Source organism: Aquila chrysaetos, chromosome Z (genome assembly GCF_900496995.4).
Source record: "Aquila chrysaetos chrysaetos chromosome Z, bAquChr1.4, whole genome shotgun sequence".
Taxonomy (NCBI): Eukaryota; Metazoa; Chordata; class Aves; order Accipitriformes; family Accipitridae; genus Aquila; species Aquila chrysaetos.
Window position 1 is genome coordinate 74,824,717 of NC_044030.1, and position 22,460 is coordinate 74,847,176.

The 22,460-nt window shown below is 40.1% G+C and overlaps 1 protein-coding gene across 5 annotated transcripts in view; it reads right to left on the reverse strand.

The window, feature by feature from the left end:
• RAI14 (retinoic acid induced 14) overlaps positions 1-22,460 on the reverse strand; it is an 89,956-nt gene that overhangs the window by 54,920 nt on the left and 12,576 nt on the right. For 4 of the 5 annotated variants that reach the window (XM_030004854.2, XM_030004853.2, XM_030004850.2 and 1 more), the window contains exon 2: positions 15,052-15,307. The exons of the other annotated variant lie outside the window; for it this stretch is intronic. In XM_030004854.2, the coding sequence (XP_029860714.1) occupies positions 15,052-15,129 (78 nt within the window). In that variant the 5' untranslated portion in view covers positions 15,130-15,307. The remainder of the gene's footprint in view (positions 1-15,051; positions 15,308-22,460) is intronic. 5 annotated transcript variants of the gene reach the window in all.

Below are 22,460 nucleotides of genomic sequence, written 5' to 3' on the forward strand. Positions count from 1 at the left end.
CCTGCCCAGCCACTGAACTGGTTTTACTATGCTCCCCTTTGTATAACTGGCCTGTTATGCTCACTACAGGCTGGCCATCTTCAATGCCACTTTTTTTTAGCACAAAAGTACCATCTTGTGTCTTGTGCAAGACATCAAACACTGGGCCACGGTTTCACAATTGCTGGAAGGTTACCTGCAGCCTCCATGGCATGTTGAAAAGAGCTGGGAAGCATTTATGCACTACCTTTTCACACTGGAAATTAAAACAAAGAATCAACATCAGGTATAAATGAGGGGAAGAATTCCACCATTCCAATTCAGTTCTGCTTTGGGATTTTGCTTTGGTGTGGGTTTTTTGGGGTGGGCAACAAACATTTTGGTGGGGAAGGCAATAAACATTTTGACAAATGGAAAACATTTTGAGAATATTACAGTACTTGGAAATAAATTAGAAGTTCTAGATTAATATTGAGCTTCATGGGTAGCTAGCCACTTCCTTAGCTTTGTTTTACTTTAGAATGTGTCATTCTTTTATTTCTATGCCTACGCAAAAAGTTTTCCAAACATTTAATGTCAAACAGGAAAACTGAAGTGGAAAGTGGATGACAGCCAGTCTAACTGAGCTTTATCAACACACTCCATACATCCTGACACACTATACATGTTCTGAGTTACCACAAGCACTATAACCAGTCATGCCACTGCTATTTTAAGAGATGTCATATTTTGCAAACAGAAATGATAGAATTTCAATGTAAACTCCAAAATAACAGACTGTGTAGTTTATGATCCATATGTTGTTTGGATGAGACTGCAACACTGAATAAAAGGGCAATAAAAAAAATCCAGGCAAGTCAGTAGACCGAGAAAAATTAGGTGTCGTAGTGCAACATTTTAATTATTTTAAGCCATCAAAAATAATTAAGTTTAAGAAGAAGTATTTATTTACTCTGTCAAAAAAAAAAAAAAAAAAGAGAGAGAGAGAACGTAGGACTTCAGGTTTCATTATATATTTCACTGGCTGTATATGCACCTCCCACCAGAGCAAGTCAATACTGTTTTTTAGTTGGCTGAAGGAGAAACCACTGGGGTAATAAGCACAGAAAGATTTATTCTCAACCCCAGAAGTTGAGCATGCTTCAACACACGGTCTCTTCCAGCCCCTGGAGCTTGGGACTGAACTCTGAACCCTTTCAGAGAGGTGACAGAGCCTGTCTCACATGGATGATCTCTAAATAAAACACTGGTCCATAAGCAGAGAGCTAATTATTTGTATCTAACAAAAAACGATGAGTTTCTTGCTACTGCACCAAGGCAGCCATTACCCGTACTTACTTTAGACAGAGCTATTGAGTTATGCCAGGAAAAGCGTGGTTACCGTGGAGACTGCTCCCAGACAGCTCCGGCAGAACTCACAAGATACTTTACCAAAATGTATCTCTCTCTGTTGGACACAGTCAGTCAATTTCCGTGTGCTTGAGCAGAACACAAGGACACAAAAGAGAACCACCATCAAAGTGGTTAGTACTTCAGCTACCCTCCCAGCACAGCTAGAATTTTAACATAAAGAAGAAAATAATTGTGTCCAGATCCTAGCATATATGGGAGTATTAACACCATAGTGCGATAGGAGCCTGCTACACACAAAGGCTTTTTTTGTTTGCTTGTTTTTGTTAGGGATTGTACAGATAGCAAGTATGTATCATACTGGAAACATTCATCTAGGTAGGCTTTCTCCCCACCAAATGTAGAAAGTATACCATTGGTTTAATACAATCTCTGGGACAGAGAGAAAGTTGGTATTTAGGGACACATGCTGGAACAAACACTCATGTTTATTTTTAAAAGAACAGAACAGCAGACTCATCTTGAAATTGGTCCTTCTAAACTGAGCCTGAAATCATTTGTATCCGGGAAATACACTGTGGAGCCCTGCAGTAAACACAGTCACATGAGAACCGGAAAGAACTATGAAAAAGGAGCTCAACACATCTATGATGATGCACAATATTCAAGAATACATTTGTTTGGTTTCTGAAGACAGCACAAAAGGGCATTTCTTGCACCAACAGCTGAAAAAAAAAAAAAGGCAAAGAATCCATTCAAAGAATACAATTATATCTGATTTGCATGGTTAAAGCATTCTAGTTTCCTTAACTGTTTACGTGGGAGGATGGAGCATGTTATCATGGCGACCTGCACTACAATAGGCTAGACTTAGCTGTATTTACCTGTATTTCATACAGTTGGGTCAGCCACATGTAGTCTTCAAAAAGCTAAAAATATTAACTTTTTTCAAAACATTCACTTCACAGTCACTCTATGAACACAGGTAGGAGAAAGGGAAAATTTATAACCACTCAATTAAAAAGACAAAAGAAAAAGCACACACTTCCACATATGGATTTTGAAACTGCCACAGAGAGACTGAGCACAAATTTTACCTAGTATCAAGGTACATGCATCCCTGTACATCTCAGGGATGATCTATTAAGCCAGAGTAACAAGATCAACAGCAGCTACAGGCTGGTCAGGACACGGAAAACATCATTTGTTTAGAATTCATTGCATTGATCTTACAATTTCCTCCTATGTCAGCATTTCTGCTGAATAGACAAAAACACTGATCCAGATTTAAGTTTCTGCCTTTTCTTACTGCATCTGTGCAGTTCACCTACTCACAAATCACAACATGAGGTACCCACACTTTTTTTTTTTTTAAAGCAAAGGAATTCTTACCATCAAATAATGTCAGAAGTGAACTCCTGCATAAATCAGGCTCTAGGAAAACAGACAGCTCCACTGCCTTGCTTTACTTCTGTACCCAGCGTTGTCAAACAGATCTTCTAGATCCTTTCAACAGAGTTGTGTTCCCTATTATGTTAGTATACATAACACCCTCCTGCTTCCTAAGATTGCCTAAGGATGTACTAGAAGTGATACATGCCATCTCTACTGCTCTAATGACATATAGCATTATTCCAGTAACATGTATATCAACGTGGATATGCTTTTGCAGGAAAAAAAAAAAAAAAAAAAAAAAAAAAAAAAAAAAAAAAAAAGGATGCCTCTCTTCTTCAGGGAAGTCGGGTAGCAGTTTCCAGCACTTTATAATAGTCAATCCATCACCACAATTTAAGGTCTTTAGCTACTTGCATCCAACTCCCCCCTCAAACTCTCCACCCTTAAGTTTCCTCAGAAGTACAGCACAACTTGTACCTTTATTACTACAGCAGCTACCTCTTGGGCTGCTCAATCCCTGAGCTACAGAAAGCTGCAACCAGACTGCACCGGCAGAACTTCACATCCCATTAGGCAAACAGCTCAGCTTCTGCTTGGAATGGAGCCAGATGAGTAGTGAGCAACAGATAGAGCAGGAGCTGAAATTAACCAGCTCAACAACATGCACACAACTTGCAGACAACATGCTTTACAAGGCGTGAAGAATTTCAGTGTTTTCAATGGAAATCACTGATTACAAAAGGCTCCCCTTCCTCTAGACCAAAATGCCAAGGCTAAGCAAGACAGTTATTTTTGCTTATTATACATAATTACAGACCTATTTTTAGTCCTCAGATAAAGGTGTATTTTTCCCCCACCATCTAAATACCATGAAGTTGTACACAAACATAAGACGGCTTTTAATTCATGGCTTACATTCCAAAACCTCAAACAGGCATCAGCTCCTTCTCAAGATAAAAATCATTTTAAAATTCTTTCTGGTTTTAATTTCTTTCAGTGAGAATGCTCTAAAGAACAGAGCATTGGGAAAGGAGCATATTTCTGTTCATATTTTCTGAGTTAGCCTCCCCCCTCCCCCCCGAACTTTCACCCCCTTGCAGAAGTTCATGCCTGTTGAAAATTAAAATGTCTGCATTGCAGGATGGGCCATTATAATTCAACACATGCTGGTTTGGTGGAGAAAAAGCATGTTTTTGGAATAGCTCTGTTACGGGTCAGGAATGTAAAGCAGAGTTCATATTTCAGATGAAAATGGGAACCAGAGCTTTTTCTTGCAAACCCAACTCAGCTTTCCGGTAATGAAGGAAAAAGAAGCCTGTGCAGTAAGGTCTTTATAGTGTCCTGCATAAGGCATTTAAGTATATTAATGAAGAGGTCACCGGCTGCTTGTGTTTTACAAATGGCAGCATTGCGAAGTCCTGTTTTTACCACTGAATGCAAGTTTTCAAGATTTGCTTTAGAACATACTTTCCTGCTCCAGCCTTTGCACTGCCACAGATGACTCAGTGGGCAATCATGTGCTCTATATCATTCCAGAGAGCATCCCAGGCTCACAAAACAACTGCACTATTGAAACACCACAAGTAGAAACTGTAACGCTCAAATGAGATGGTATCAAAACTATGTATTCTATTCCTCAAAGCTATGCAGACTGTGGTTTGATGCATTTTGCTTCAAGTCCCAACACCTCCCCACAGGAGAGGGCAAAATCTCTTTGCACCTAGTCCCACAACTGTTTTGGTTCATCTACTCTAAACAATCTTTTTTTGCACTTAGATTCATGTGTGTGCTTAAGAGACAAAGATTATGAAAGTCACTACATCTGTACAATATCAATGTCAATACCCTGTAGTGGAGTATCTTGCTTGCTGGTCTTAGAAAGATGGATGTGAAGCTAAGGGAAGGGAAATATGACCATGAAGAGTTCATTCTCACAGAAAGAGCATCTCCCAAGCTATTCAACAGAATTTGTGTCGCAGAATTTGTGCATCTCTCACTTGTATTTGTCCAAGATGCAGGAATCGGTCTGATCGACTTGCTAATAGAGTAGCACGTCTTGACTGTTCACTAGATTACTGCATCTTGTTCAGGTAACAGCCTCATGGGAAAAGCTCCTGAGGAACCCAGCAAGAATGCTACACAAATCTCCTATACAGAACATGCATGTTTTGCATGTAAGCTAGCTAATCACTGCCTGCTTTTAGGCAAGTCTCCTGAGACAAGGCACCTCAATACATTTTTCTTCTAAAACTTCTGCTGCTCTGACAGGTTGGAGGAGGCAGCAAACTAGACAGAGTAGACACTGGGCAGACAGCATTCCTGAAAGCTGCCCAGATTGATGCATATGTGAGACACTTGCATCCTCAGATATAAGAGTCAATAATGTCCATCTCTGAAGGGTGAAGCAGGAAAATTTATATCATACAACAAAGCAGGATTAGTATAATAACAAAATACCCTATTCTAACTCTTTCATTTCTTGTCTGCATCAACAGTGTAAAAGTAGCAAGAAATAGGATGCAAGATGTACCATTTAGGTTCTCAAAACAATGACAGTGACAGAATATGACTGTACGCTTTGGGCAGAGGTTACACCCATCAACATAACATGCACAATGTCAGGTAGAAAAAAAAAAATATATTGCAATGTAGCCAAAGGTTGAGATCTATTTATTTTACAAGAAACTGCAGTTAGATGCATGTCAGAGTTCAACTTATGCTAACATGTCAGGGCCCCAGTCATGGTTGAAAGTGCCATTGCACAAAGTGTTAGAGAAAACCATCTACCCTTCATTATTCTCAAATTGCAAGCATAGCCAGATGCTTGCAAGGTCAATGTGACAGTACTTTTACAGTTCCATCTATTTTACAGAGTGGAATCTGATCTCCTAACAAGTTTATTTAGCATAGGCAGAAACCACATCCCTATTCTTGAATATAAATTGTCAGCTTTAAAAACTGGTCCCAGCTGGTAGCTTTCTGTTTGCACTACTGGTATTCGTGACCAAGTGTCAAAGAAACCTACAGCCCTCGGTAAGGCTAGTTTTAGCAAACTCAGCAATACAGGTTTGAGGGTCCTGCTCTTGTTCCAGAATTATTTCTCTTGAAATAGCTTTTAATTTGGTGTCAGTTCCTTCCCCCACACACCCTGCCAAGAGGTTTATGCAATCATTCTATACCAGTACACCTACTCCAAGATTACTGAAAGCTAGGAAGCAGTCTCCAAGATAAATAAGCTCATGCAAGTTTCATGAAAAACAGCGATTATGTCGACAAGAATAATACAGTGCTTCCACCAAAGGCTGCAGCATGAGCTTAGCTGTTTTGTTTGATCTGTCAAATGCCAAAGAGCTAACCGCACTACCTGTTTTAGCAATTTGGAACAGCCCCAAGCAGACACTGCCTGATGCCCAGCCGGCACATGGGGGACATGGGAGAGAACTGCCTCTACACTTACGTCACAGAAAGAGCAGAAAGGGAAGACACTGAAGGCCAGAGTGGGAAAACCACAGGTACTGTGATGAGGTGAAGGAGTACAAAACAACCACAGAGGGAGGCCAGGCTTCACTAGTTCTTCTGCTCACAAAGGACCTTGTGAAATCTATGAAATCTAACACTGCCCAATCTCAAGAAACATTGCAAAATGCTTGTATGATGTTTCTTTAATGGGTCACTTTATTTTCTTACAACTTTCATAGAATATGTAGTCATATTTACAACATAAATCTTGTCAACTTTTTACTAGGAAAGGAGGTTTAAATTGGGGGATCAAGGAGGAAGGTAGGGGAGATCGCAAAAGGAATGTGGTTGGGACTTTTAACACCAACCACAGCAACTTCATCCCATCATCTTGCATACAAATCAGTTGATTAACTCCCTTAAAAACACTCCCTCTATTGAGTCACTGAAGATGGAGAACTGCATGAACACTACAGAGTTAACTACACTGCTTTCCACTACTGGAAATACGATTCTCTCCCTGTCACTCTCATCAGCTGAAATTATGTTCTGCCCAGCAACTACAGCGCATGGCAGGGCTGGCAAGCTTACATACTAAAAGACTGAGACAGTTAAGCATTAAGTAAGAGAACACAAATTAACGTCAACTGCTGATTTTCCCCACCACTAGACTTTCTTGTAACAAAGACTAAGAACATTGTAATTAACTTTGCTCATGAAATGCTATGTTCTAAAGTTGGGCCTAATTAGATGCAATATAATTCTTGCCAGCAACAGATAATGTGTGTCTTTCATCAACTTGGGTGATTGGAATTTATTAATGTTCAGCAAGTCTGTATAGCACAAATTATGTTTACCCACTGCTCCACAAACAAGCACGGTGTCTCTTTTAGGTATGATCAACTGTATTTGGTACTTTATGAGAGAGAAACGTGGCTTTCATTTTACAATGAAACTTTGTAAGAAAAGAACGCCTCAAACTGTAAGCGTAAGAAGAGGGAATAAAAATAACAGCACTAAGCATAGGAAGATCCTGGCCCAGTACTAGCTTTCTGTGGTACAGATACATAATAAGCTTGCAGGGAACAGCAAAGGGATATGGAAAGAGGGAAGAAGGCACAGCTTAGCAATGCTTTTCATTATAGCAGTAACAACAACTAAGATCTATTGGTAAGTACAGTGCCTCAAGGGCAGTGTGAAAAAGCCATATGAAGAAATGCCAAAAACATCCTCAAAGCTGCAGTAGGACAATGGAGGCCCAGGCTGATGGTAACTCACTCCCAAGTTAGTGTCTTCTGAAGTTAGTTTAGCTTGAAATATTTCAGAACTCCACCCACTATCAGCTAAAGAGAAAACAAGGAACAGAACATGGATGATGATTCATGTCAGTGCAAGCTCCTGTTTTTCTATTTCAAATAAAACTCAGGCTTCATGTCAATAGACATATTTTCTTTTCCCTTTGGTTTTTTTGTTTGTTTTGTTTCCAACCAAGAACTTTTCTGCAGGGCTCAGCAGTGGTCGACAATCTCATGTGTACCAACACTTTTCCCACAAAGAGAGACTGAAATGACCTCCCCACCTCTGCAGGAGGCAAGCAGTGTTAAAGATCCAGTTAAGGTCTCAAGTCAACTTTGCCAGAGTAGTCCTGAAGTAGAAATAAAAATGGCAGGCTGTCTCCTCTCAATGTCTTCCCCTACCAAAACAGCCCAGGAACAAACAGAAAACTGAATAGAATGCACAGGGAGGGAGGGGTGTGACACCAGAAGTTCTATAATTTTGAGTATCCCCTTAAAACCCAAAACTGCAACAAATCACATGTTTGATAAGGATTAATTGCATGGAAAATCGATTAAGTCTAGAATTACAAGTGTCAGAAAGACTAGAGAAGACCCTCACATTTCATTATAAAGTCCTGCCCACATGCCTAATAAGTTACAGTATTCAACAACCAAGGTTTTGATGTCATATAGTAGGCACTCACTCCTAATTTAGATTCTCAGCATATTACAGGCCTTCCACCCAACCATTCAGTGTTAATTATTGTTATAGGTGTTGGATTTCATAACCAGAGCTCCTAGTCCTCTCTTTAATAATTACTGTTGTGCAAATATTTCTGACTTCTGTAAACACTGTTACAAGAGATCATCTAAGCTAGGCAGTCAGCAAAGCTGCTGAGCTCTGGAAAGCCAAATCATTGTGTTCAAAAGCTACAGAAGAAGCTACAACTGTGTATAGTGAATAAGACAGGAGCCAAACATTAGTAAGTTTAAACTCCTGAATGTGTACCAACACTACTAGTCAGCTTATCTAGTTTTGTCATACTTTAGACACCTCGGGTTGACATCCAAGTTTGAAAGAGCACAGGATAATGTCTAATGTGACTATTTAAGGATATTTTAAGATAAGCAGTAGGTTAGTTTTGGAACTTACACTTATGTGTATGTGTTTTAAATGATTCATGAAGAGCCAAGGCAATAAAAAATTCACATCACACACTTTATGAAGGAATTTAGCGTATTTCTGGGTTAGCCTTTCATGTTCAGTGTGGTAGCACTCTGACAAACATAGCAAGTATTTGCAAGATTTGCCTTATTAACCAGCCAATAGGTACAACCATCACATACACCACTAGTAACAGCCACATTGGGTATGAAAAGATTTATGAGCTTTCAGACTAGAAGCCAGGTATTAAGACTGTGTTCAAAGCCTCAGAAAGAGGTGACTTGCTCCAGCAAGAGGAGTCCCACAGAGGAAGGGACTTGACTTACCTATGAATAACAGGAAGTCCAAGATCATGCTGTGTACAGGTCACTGTACCTCCAGAAAGTAAGCTATTCCCCCTGTAGCTCTTTGGAATAGCTGCTTCCAATTTCTCTTTTCTACAATGAGATGTTCCTTTGTGTTTCTTAACTAGACAGCCAAGGTGACAAGCAAAACGAGCAAGGAGATACAAACACAGTCTTAAAAATTTCAGTGAATGCGCTGTACAGAAACATGTCAATGAACTCTAGGTTTCAGGTTCTTTGTTCATTTTTATTTGTTCTTAATAGTTTGTAAGAGCATGGATTTGGCAATATTTAAGTTTGGGGTTTTTTTTTTCAATTTGCTAGACTTACTTCCCTTTGCAGTGGGAGACTCGAAGGAAAAAAAAAAAAAGGCTGCTTTGAAGAAAAACCTAGCTAGAAACAGAAAAATTAGAATTCATGGAATAAAGTGAATAAATGGGGATCTTACTGCATAAATTCAAATTGCAAATTCCTGAAAACAGTGGGAATGATTGGAAATTGCGATGAATATTCTTGTCATATTAAACTATAACCATTTCTAGTGTTAATAAGGTAGCACTCCCACAACTTCTAACAGATCAGAGATGCATATAGCAAAATCCCAGTTTCCCCACACCTGGTCTGTATATAGTTGTACTTAAAATCCAGTCAGTTTTCTTCTTTAAATTGCAGGCAAAGGAACTTGGATGATGTAACTTAAGAACACACTGAAACCTTCCCCTATTCTCAACCCAGAAATGCTCACAGCAGCTAAAGCATGCAATGTGAAATAAAGCTGGTTAAAAAAAGACAAGGGATTGGTTAGAGAATAGGGGCTTCTTGGCATTCCTTTAAACCATTTCCTGTTCACCCTTGTGGAGTGTAATATAGCCCTAAGAAAATACATCTGACCTCACTCTTTTCAGCAGCATTAAAAAAGTTCTAAAAGCAATTTAAATATCAGATTGCACATTCATAAACAACAAAAAAATTTTTTAAAAAAAAGAGGTTATACATATTACTGCCTTTGTCTTCCACTAAGACAAGTTGGGGTTGCGTGGGGGTTGGTTTGGGGTTTTTTTTGTTGTTTGGGGTTGGTTTTTTTTTTTTTAATTTAATGAGAGCTTTGATTTTCCCTGGGAGACAAGGTCAACAGACGAGGGCACTTCCTGTCTGCAGCAATGCCGTGTGCTTATGCAGACATGAGTCTTCTGACAAACAACTGATTTATTTCAAAGAGGGGGTCATTACAATCATGGCATATAGCAAGATCACATTCTTTCCTACTTGTTTTGCTTAATCACTATGGATTACTCAAACATACTTGAAAAGAAGATGCATTTCAGCTGTGTGTGAAAACTGACAATTCATCCAAAATCCCACACACGCACTGAAAACAGAGGAGGAGGAGGCATGTTCTAGGTCAGACTGTGATCACACATTGACAAAAACTGGGAACAATCCTACTGAAAACAACTGAGCTATCAAAATGTAAAAGATCTGGTCCTACAAGGTCCTGAGCACCTTGTCACCAGGAACACATGGCTCTACTTTTCAGAAAAGATTATTAAAGGAGACTATCATTAGGGCTATTCATGGCTTACATATTTAAAATCACCCTCCTGAATCTTACTGATGGAAGCATCCATGCAAACCTCATGCAGTCCTATTACACACATTTGGGACAAACTCAAGTGCCTTGCAAGGAAGGTCAGATCTCCAGCAGTGTGCAACAGCAGCACCTCTACTAACTACCCACGGATTTTAAAGAGCGGAAAACTCTAGAAAGAGAAGTTTACAACAACAGCCAGGAGACATACCAAGGTCAGAACAGTCTGAGGAGTCTCAAGCTATGTAGAGCTGAGAAAGAAGTTAAGCTAGACATGGTTGAAGCTGGTTATCTCTTCTTAAGAGAATTTACACAGCCTCCAGGTTTCCACAGTATTTGAGCACTGCAGAATTACTTTCCTACCTACCACAATTACCCCATATAAATATTCTTACACACCTCTCCCTTATCTTAAAGATGTGAAAATGGGATAACAAGCCCCTGCACAAGGTTACAGAAACTTGCATTGAAAGATGAGGGGTTGAACACTTCTTCCAATCTTCTAACTTTTCCTTCCTTTACTGCACTAGCCTTCACAGTTCTCATGCTGTTCAACTAGGAGCTTAAGTCAATTCCTACAGCAAGATTTACAGTATCCGTTCCCCTCCCTCTAAATGAGACTGTACTAAATTTGTTTACAGCCACCTTCAGTGTATGTACTAAAGACACCTTCAGTGTATGTACTAGCTACTTAAAAATGGTTAATTTGTTTTTCTTATGTCAAAGAATGTAATTTTGTAATTGTGTTTGCTCTATGTACAGGGAGCCAAAACAATCTTACATTCACAAAAAATGAAGTTACTAAACGCTATATAGATAATTTACAGACCAATGAAAAAACAGAAAAACTATTAGTGTTAAAAACAGAAACATAAATCTAAGAAAATTAAAATGCTGCCTTGAATGCAGTCATTAAACCTATGAGAGTTATCCAGGAGACGGGAGAGGGGAATGAGTGCAAGAATTGCTGTTGCAGAAGAGCAGGAAAAAAAATCTGTCATCAAGAAATATTCATGTATAATTTCTAGATAGCAGGTTTTTTTCTGTTAGCTTATAGACAGACACAACCCAAGTCACCATTGCAGGAAACAGGCAACTTAGCATTTCAAGAATAAATTATAAAGTGACTTGACCTTAATCTAAAAGTATCAGGATACATTAGCGGAAAAAGCAAAACAAAACAAAAAAACCCAACCACAACACCAGATTATAAATCTAAGTTCCAGGCATGGAAACTCCCTTGTAGGGATTGGGAAAAAAATACACCATGGCAGAACAATTACATTCTTATGCTACCAGAAGAAAAACAGTAAAAAATGCCAAGTACATTTCAGCTACATGTTAACTTACTAAACTCACCTTCCTGGTCCCTGAAGAACACTTACTTTATGTTCTCCATTTCATATCAGAAAATCTCAGACTGGACTTGGTGCCTTCCCTTCAACAACACTGCACAGCCACACAAAGTAGATACTATGTATTTTACAGGCTTAAACAGCAGCCATAGTTGCTTATTTTCCCAAAACTGTGCAATGAGGTAGTAAGTGAGAAAAGTCTGGAAACAAGCTTCAATGGCCAGAGCATAGTTGCATGTTCCCCCAGCTAGCCTAAATTAAAAGAAAAAATAATAAAGCAAGTTTGGTGTTTATCACCTAATGCATAATGACTGAGCAAGCATCTACATTTAAAAATGAGAAAAAAAACATACCATACAGTATCCCAAAGTCCTAGTCAAGATAACAAAAACTGACGGTCACCCTTCAACAGGCCTGAAGAAACCTGTAGCCATTTTCTCATACACTACTCACGTTTGCCATGTTCCATTTGCTATATCACAGTTTAGCAAGCAACAAAAATATAATATAAATTACTTTCTCCGTCAAACGTTCCTCTAAGGAAAGCAGCGTTACTCACAAACATAAAATCCAGCCTTCATGTGACCTCATACATCTTACCATCATCTGAGTAAATGGAGATAGCTGAAGTGCACCACAACAGGAAATTTTCAAGAATTTTTTGCTGTGACATTAATCTGAGCTGATGGTCCTCACAAACACATGGATAATACAACCTTCCTCTTGAGAGCCCAACATGCTAAATAACCAGCACAGCAATCCAGCTGAAGCGAGACCTGGCTTGCAAACAAGGAACCTATACTATGAACAACAAAACCAAAACACCCTGAGCAACTTCAAGTTTACAAGCAAACAACATATGCATTAAGAAGTGGTATTCACTACTGAAAAAAAATTGCTGCCCAACACGAAGCCTAGGGCAGGTTCTTGCTGTATAGCCCTTCACAAGCATAGCCCTGTTGGCAACACCTACTCCAACATAACTGCAAGGATGCACACCCGCTGCTTGTTGTACTTACCACACTTTGACACATGATGGGAGACAGTTGTGAGATAAATCCAGCAAAAGCAGAGCACAACAGGCTGTTTGTACCAAGAGAAGTGGGACAGGAACATAAATGGGTGGGCAAAAAGAAATCCACAAAAATCCCATCCTTAAGCATGCTATTACTGTGCCAGTACATGCAGTTAACACACTCCAAGATAGCTGGAACTTGCAGTCCTTCTCAAACAACTACATAAGGCATAAGCACATAATATGCTGTTCAGGTTCCCTTAGCGACAGCCAGAATTAAAGAAAAGTGTCCAGCTTCCTCCCCTGATAAACACATAGAAATAATGTGGTCAACACAGAGCCCCCTGCAACATCCTTCTCTCTAAATTGGAGAGATACCGATTTGATGGACTGTTCAGTGGATGAGGAATTGGTTGGATGGTTGCATCCAGAGGGTAGTGTTCAATGGCTCAATGTCCAGATGGAGATCAGTGACAAGTGGCGCCCCTCAGGGCTCCATATTGGGACCAGTACTGTTTAATACCTTCATCAATGACATAGACAGTGGGATCAAGTGCACCCTCAGCAAATTTGCAGATGACACCAAGCTGAGTGATGCAGTTGACATGCCTGAGAGACGGGATGCCATTCAGAGGGACTTGGACAAGCTCAAGAAGTGGGCTCATGCGAACCTCATGAGGTTCTACAAGGCCAAGTGCAAGGTCCTGCACCTGGGTCAGGGCAACCCCCAGTATGAATGCAGGCTGGAGATTAAGGGATTGAAAGCAGCCCTGTGGAGAAGGACTTGTGGGTACTGGTGGATGGAAAGCTGGACGTGACCCAGCCATGTGTGCTCGCAGCCCAGAAAGCCAACTGTATCCTGGGCTGCATGAAAAGAAGCATGACCAGCAGGTCGAGGGAGGTGATTCTGCCCCACTGCTCCGCTCCCGTGAGACCCCACCTAGAGTACTGCGTTCAGCTCTGGGGTCCTCAGCACAGGAAAGACGTGGACCTGTTGGAGCAGCTCCAGAGGAGGGCACAAAAACAATCAGAGGGATGGAATATATCGCATTTGAAGACAGGTTATTCAGCCCAGAGAAGAGAAGGCTCTGGGGAGACCTTATTGTGGCCTTTCAATACTTTAAGGGGGCTTAGGAGAAAGATGGGGACAGACTTTTTAATAGGGCCTGGGGTGATAGGACAGGGGGATATGATTTTAAACTAAAAGAGGGTAGCTTCAGATTAGATAAAAGGAAGAAATTTTTTACAATGCAGGTGGTGAAACACTGGAACAGGCTGCCCAGAGAGGTGGTAGATGCCCCATCCCCGGAAACATTCAAGGTCAGGTTGGACAGGGGTCTGAGCAACCTGATCTAGTTGAAGATGGGACCTTTAAAGGTCCTTCCAACCCAAACCATTCCATGGTTCTATGACATTATAAAGGCCTTTAAGAATCAACCTCCAAATCAAGTACACATTTACAGATTAAGCTTGTATTCAAGATTATACTTGTATTCACAAATCACTGTCTTCAAACAAATGCCCTCATCTCCCATTAAAAGGGTTGTGTACAGATTTATAATTTCAAATCTGACTGCATTACTACACAATGTCTTTCCCCCTTTTGTGCATGTTGACAAGAAGCAACAAAGGCAAAACAACTAAAGACATGAATCTGACAGTGCACTAGCTTCTCCTCACTGACCTACCACATAGCTTTTCTTAATGATTAATAAAGTGCTTGTGCATGATCCAGCTCCCTCCACTTTCAAAATGCAGCAATCTGTCTGCAACTGAGGTGTGCAATAAAATTGCTCAGAAGCAGTGCATTGACTAGCACTCCATAAGCTCATGCTCTTGCTTACTTCCTGGAAGATCCCCAAGTTCACCTACATCTCAAGTGGTACATTTCACTTAGACTTCCTATATATCTATAAATTATACATCTGAAATACACATCAAAAGGGCAAGGTCACCGAGAGGTTTTCATTGTTCTTATTGAACAGAATCACGCCATATCATAAACAATCACCCTCCAAAGCAAAAAAGGGGGAAAAAACCCACAAGCAAAGCCCAACACACTCTAGACCCTAAAAAGAAGGCACTGTTGGATAACCTGCCAATCTGAGCATCCTCAATAGCTACCTGTATTTCTATGCTACACTCGGGGGAAATCCATGCCTCACTGGAACCCCACCATATGCTTCCATGGAGCCAGCACATTTTGGTTTTGGTTCTTGATTCAAAGCTCAGGCAAGCAGACTGAAGTCTTTCTTCTGACTTCAAAGGGCACTGTTTCAGTCTCTGGATAAGCAGACAGGTTACCCAAGTTTACAAGATTCTTAAGAGGCTGCCACCACACACAGCAAAGAAGCAAAGATGAAAGAAAAGAGGTATGCACCTGTGAAAAGACCAGAATAGGTATGTCAGACACATACATATGCATTGGTAACCACAATATTTGCAAAGTTATTAAAAAACCTTTGCTTCTATCATCATCAAGTCAATGCAAGTGTTCTGGACAGTTAACTGTATATTTCATCTGAGATATGCACATGCAGCATATCTGGGGAATGAGACTCCTCAGACAGCTGTACAGCAGTAAATTTAGCTTGAGTTTCAGATTATGTTCTGCTAGTTGTATTATGTCACCTCTCAAAATCCAAATAGTATAAAGTAGCACTAGTGTTAGGCATTACATTGGAACAGCACTGAAAGAGGTTCTTACCTCAAAATACTTCAAGGTAAAGTATGAAGTCCACATAACAAGCAAAATACAGGAAGAGAAGAGTACCTGTGGTAACAATACCTGTGAATATAAGCTGTGAGTCTAAGAGATTGAGACATCCTGCAGCTGTAGTTAAGACATGCAAACCATGATGGCTTTTGCCAGCACAAAGTTAACAGTAATTTTTAAAAGCTTAAGGCTGCAACTACTTCTAGATAGTTTAGGTCTAGAAGTAGGAAAAATAGCTCATTAAATAGTTTTTCACATGTCAGAGTAACTACAAGTCACTCGTAACTAGTCAAGGCAGCTATACTACTAATATATGGGCAAGGACACCACAGCTTTTCCTGTGGCTAAGCCTCAAGGTTTTTCTATGAGCGTAGAATAAGATGCCTCTAATTTTTTAAGAGCGCTTTGTATCTTTCAACATGACTGCAAGCTTCCTCCATGATATGTTTCAAGATATTAATCTTTATACAGAATCACAGAATGGTCAAGTTTGGAAGACAGTCTAGTCCATCTCCCCTGCTCAAAGGAGGGGGAGTTGCAAAGGGAGCAACTATAGCAGGTTGCTCAGAGCCTTGCCAGTCAGGTTTTGACTGTTTACACAACCAAATTACAGTCTAGTATGAATGACCATAAATTCTTAGCCTCATGTCAATTCCCAGTAAAGTGATACATTTAAAAGTCTGTAAAATTTCAAAAGTTCATTAGAGTAGGATCATCTGTTAACAAAACTTGAGCAGTTATTCGTAAAGCACTTATACCACTGAGCTATAGCATACATACAAACTGTCCTAACAGTAAGACAGACACTGTGGTATTATAGCTTTTTCTCACTAGCAAAAGAACTTTGTTAGCTTTCAGCCTTTCATTCATCCCAGTTCTGTGTTTTTCTGTACACAGATCTGCAGTTTTTAAACACTCCCTTAACCACTGTAGCTAACACAAAGTGGTCAAGCCCAAACATCACCCATCAACCTCACCTTGCCCAACAAACCTGCCTTCAGCCAACAGAAAGCACCTCCTCACAGCTGTGTTGAAAAGAATAGAGCAACTTTCTTACACAGTAATACAGGAAGGCCTCTTCACCCTCATTCCTTCTATCTGCCAGCCCCATGCACTGCTTCAGTAACCTGATGTTTGAACAAGAAAAAGTACCTTCAATGAAGTGGTGAAAGTTCAACTGTCACAATTCTCCCTAAACACGACATGGTATTTCCTGGGAAAAATGGCCACAGAAACCTCATTCTCCTCTACGCTTAAGTTTCATGGATCTTCAGAACATGCATAGCATGAACGTCAAGAAGATGCAAGCGTGGCAGGCGAAGGAGCAGAAAAGGACTTGACATATCCCTAATGCTGGGCATTTGCCTGGACTACACGCAATCAGAACAGCTTTTTGAAGAATAGGACTAGAAAATATTGCTGGAATAAGGCAAATAATACATCTGTTTCAGCTCGATTAACGCCTTAATGTCTGTTGTCTTCTCACACCATTCATAGGCTCCCAAAATATAAGCGTAGGATGAAAAGGCTCAAATCTCCAATAAAATAAAATTTATGGGTGTTATATTCTTTAGATAATACTACGGCACCTATTCACAGCAAATTGGTTTTTGTTCTTAGAAAAGACAAGACAACAGTCTTAAAACACAAAGACTGGACCATTCATTAAATCCTCTCCTTTACGTGAGTTTTAACTGACAACTTTGACAGCTGGACAGAATTTTATTTCTTTTTTTAAATCAGATTAGGCACAAGTAGTGCCAAAAAGAAAGAGAGGATATAGTGTACCACAGTAAGAACACACAGACTGCTAATTTATCATATTTTTAATTTACTATACTTCACATGTAAATCTTACTAGAGATAAACAAATAAATGAAAAAATTACAATTGCTTTTTTGCAACTCTTCCAAAGTCAAGCCTTTGAGCTTTTCTGCTCCGTTTAAAGGGACATAAAAGACATGTTTCTACACAACAAAGATTCCTTTCTTGTTCCCAATATATTTAAAAATACCATCTTTTTTCCAGTATGTGTATGCCAATTTGCCTTTCTTCTTCCTACCCATCCCCACTTCGTGCTGCTTAATTTTGGTATTTGATTTAGTAATGAACTGTCAACAGATTGGCTAGTTTCACATTGTGGTTCTTACACACTTATCTACTACAATTTTCAATATTGCTGTCCATAACACTACAGGGTTTAACTCCATTTAAAACAATTTTGTAATGGGAGGGTTCCTCTTCATCTTTGCAAAGGTTTTACATATATTCCTTTTTAATGAGGGATCACATGAGAATGGCCAAACCAGCCATCCTAGCATGCTCAGAACACAGATGCAAAGTGTTCTGCTTGCCAGGCACCACTCAGGCCTGCAGGGCAGACCAGTGTTTGTGGCCAAGCAGTGACTAATCAATGTTTCCTTTCACACAGCCTCCAAACCTTCCTCCAGCTCTAGATGGGTTAGCAAGCAAGAAGTCTGAGATAACAAAGTTGACAAGCCTGGGCAGGTAGCAACTGGGAAAAGGAGACACCTTTCCCTTTCCCCAACCTATATTTACAGAAGAATCATTAGCCCCATGTCATTCTGTGTTGGTAAGAATATGACTCTAGGGCCAATAATAAATGGGAGATATTATTCCTCACATAATTTGGGGCACAAGCATGGGTGGAGGTAGAAGTCAAAAGGAAAGCACAGTGCAGGAGCTGCGTGTCATTTCCTTAGGACAGTGGTTCTGGGACAAACACAGGTGTGGAAAGCAGAGCCCAGATGAGGGTGACACCATGTGCTACCAACAGGACAGAGAAACTGCAAGTGGATGAGTGAGATCAGCTCTGCAGGTTTGATCTGACATTCATTCAGCCCCAAAGCTGCTTCTAATTTCAAACACATGGTTTAATAGCATTGCACTTGCTACGCAACTACATCATGAGAGTGGCTGATTAGGACTGCAACTGTCCACGATCAACCCAATCTGTGGATGAACACTACACACTTAGCAGACATGGGACTAGCACCAGACAAAGGAATCATGAATTTATAGCTGACAATGACATTTTATTACAGACTGACAAAGACTGGCTGGGAACCCAACCAAGATGTTCCTTGCTATACTCCTGACTATAATCCTGTTTTAAAAAATAACTATGTGTTTATTCAAAGCAAGCCAACTCCAACCCAGGTTCCTCTACTATAATTTCAAACACTACAGCACAGTTCTCATTTAACCTATTCCCTTTCCTTTCTGTCCCAACCATTTAGAGATGCTGCAGGTTGTTTCTAGAATATCTGCAAGTTACCTAGCCTCATATACACTGCCTAGGCTATGTACTTTCCCACCCAGAGCTAGCCAATCAGCAGGCATCCCACAAGAGCCCAGTTATTCCTTCTCACAGAACAGTTACTAAAATAGTAACTCTGACCCTACAGCTTCAACTGTCCTTTATCTCCCCTCCCTTTCAGACCTTTTCTTTTTCCCTTCTGTTTTCCCCTACCCTTATCTATCAGTCTTTACTTGCCTTCTCCATTACATTATGCTTTCCTTCCACCATTAAAAGAGATGCTACATAACTTATGGGCTGATATTGGTTCCCTCATAGAGGGCTCAAGTGCACCAGAATTACAGTTCACCTGAATAAGGTCATTTTAGAAGTACTCTGAGAACATTCTTATCGTCAATAAAGAAGACAAGACACTATTTGATGGCAAGAAGTTCACATTGAACTGACTGCAACATGCAGCAGGTCTTACTCTATATACTGTAGGACTCGGAACATGTTTAACTTCTTTCCTGCACAAAGCATTTAAGCTTTGGCAGGGAGACCAAGCTGACTAGAGCAGAGTCTTATGCTGTCCAGAACTGGAGGCTTGAAGCAAAATAGCTCCAGAGCAGAAAAAGAGGTGGAAGGTAGAACCCTTGACTCCTGACAGAGGGAGGCAGAAGCAGGAGCCACAGCATTTGTTTCAAGAGGGAAAGGCGGCCAAATCCTCCTTTCCCAAGAAGAAGTGGTTGAGAACAACCTATAAATTCCAGAGATCAAGTCTCCCCCTACACACTGTATAGTGGAATCCAAAATTATTAGTGAAGAACACAATAAACTGAGGGAAAGCTACAATACTGATCATATGTTTCAGGCTTATTCAATTCAACATCCAATAAAAGAAGGACGCCTAAATAAAAACAAGTTTCAGTAGTTCATTTTCTAAATAATGGGGTAAAGTGGTCAGACAACATTGCTATTTCACTTTTTAGCCAGAGTGAACTCTGTATGTGGAGGGTTTTTTGGTCACAATTACCCTGAAAGAAAGTAGTATATATATAGAGTGGATAGTGCAATTTTCAACAAACCAATGCTCCTTTTTAGGTTAAATGTAGCTTTCAGTGGATAAAAGAATTTAAGGGCTGTTTAAAGGAGATCCTGCTTTATTATTTTTAAAGTTGCCCCACCCAAGGTTTGTTTGCCCACACATTCAGTCCAGAGCACATGGGAACACAGTGATTTCAATGGAATTTATCTGAGCAATCTTTCCATTCCAGACCCCCATGTAGCTTTTTATACTTTAAAAACTGTTGAATGGGAGCCTACTACTTAGAACATTGGGCATTAAAAAAAAGTGCCAAGCCTTAATTAGCATAGTGTCTAGATTAAGACTGCAATTTTATATTACAACATACCTAACTGCCTCATCATTTTGAGATTTATGGAACACTGACTACACCACAGGCCAAAAAGCAGAAATTTTCATAAGAACTGCAAACCTTTCAACCCCCGCATGATAGTACAACAAATAGACATTTCCAGAAATACCAGAAGTTAGAGCTGGTGATTAGCATTGGGAAATCCCAGCCTGTCTTGGCTCTGCTTCTGACAATAGCTACTTTTCCTCCTGAACTGCACAGTCAATTTTCAATTTTAAAAGACACTCTACTATTTTAATTATTCAGTATTGGAGATATTTGGAAGCAAATCCCAATTCTTATCTTCATCTTATCCAGTCAACAAGCTCGCAATTGGAAGAAAATTGGTCCATTGTCAAATTGCAAGACACGTTTTTCAGCTGATCTTCAATACTCACAGAGAACAGCCCTCAAGCTTTTCAGTTTTCACCTACAGATGTAAGTCAGAGACTGAAAACAATCTGATACATCACAGCCTTCACACAATATGCCTTTTTTAGAGCAATCAAGAACACAGTTAAAAACAAATCTACTTAAACAGATCACTTAGGTTCCTACATCTTAGTATCAAAGAGCTAGATATTTAAATGTGTGTAGGTGCCTAAAAATGTTGATGAGCATCTTGTCATACTTAAGAATCAGACAAAACATGTTTAGACAGGCTTGATATCTTTGCACATTTGAAAATCCACTTGGCCTTCATCTGCCTGTTTAAGATTCTAGATGCTTTTGAAGTCAGGCCACAAACCAACTAGTTACTACAGAAAACACTGCAACCTCAAATATTAATAAGAGGCCTAATAAGACATCAGTAGCACTGTGTTTGTTTTAATTGGATTGTTTCAATCTCTGCTTTTCCAAGCAGAAACAGTGAAGAACTTCTGTCTTACTGGGTAGAGAAGTTCATTCTCTATTGGGTGAATAAACTATAGTCAGTCTATAAACAAATTCAAACTCTGAAGTGATAGTTCCCAATATTATCACACCAACTTTTTCAAGTGTCACATGTAATAGTCTTGCAACAATTAAAATGGTCATCCTTTTACGTTATCAGCTTAGGTGTTACTAATAGTATGTTTTGAGTTTGATAATGAGGAACAAGAGGTGAAGAAAGAATGGAGAAAATAACAGTAGAATTCTTCTCAGGCAGAAGAAACTAGTTGCTTTGGCACTTATGTCTTGACATTTGTGTTGTTTTGTCTACAGACTCTTGAAGTGTACACATCCACTACTTAGTTTCCAGTCTCAGCATTTGCTCCCACCTAGGCATCCTGTTCACAACTTTCTAGTCTACAAGCATCCTCCTGTAACTACGCATTACACTTTAACAATACTCATTTGTGACAGAGCAATAAATCTCATTCCTCCACTCCAAATCCACACGTTCACATGGCAACAGTCACCACCAGGAAGGATTTTACAGCGATTATGTGTGTCAAGGAAAAAAGATTCTCCACTTAATAGAGCTGCCTGCACACACACAGAGTGAGTCAAGTTAGGTACAGGGGAGCTGAGCAGCAAAAGCGTGAAGTGAGGAGTCACTCTCCCATCTAAGAAGAGTCATGCTCCCATCGCTCACCTGTGGGCTGTATCAATTCTGCTAAATATCGGAATTAGCAGCCTTATTTACATGTGTGTTCCTGCAACTCCTTTGCTAGCATGCCCACCCCTGTGCTTTTTAGGCCAATAATTTCAGGGTATGATTTGACACTACAGCTAAGCCAAGCAACAGCTGCAGGAAAGAGATGTTCTGATGCTCCTCCTGCTTTCACCATTCCTCTCAGGGCTGACCCTGCAGTGAGACAGAGCCGGGAGTTAAACCAGCTAAAACTCACCCCACAAAGTCATCTTCCATCACTTTATGTCCCTGAACTGGCTCACTGCAGGGTCAGATACCCTCAAAACCAGAAAGGCAGAGATGAAAGAAGAGGGAGCAGCGACATCTCTTTTGCAAGCAGCAAGACCGGTATAGCTACAGCACCAAAGCACAGCCCTGCAGGAGGGATGCAGAGACATATGCATGAGTATCAGCAGTTCTGCCCACTTTCAATTCAGCCACTCCAGAATAGCCTAGAGAGCTTTAATACTTCAGGGAAGTTTCCTACATGGTCTTCATTCCAGCGTACAGTTTTATGTTATC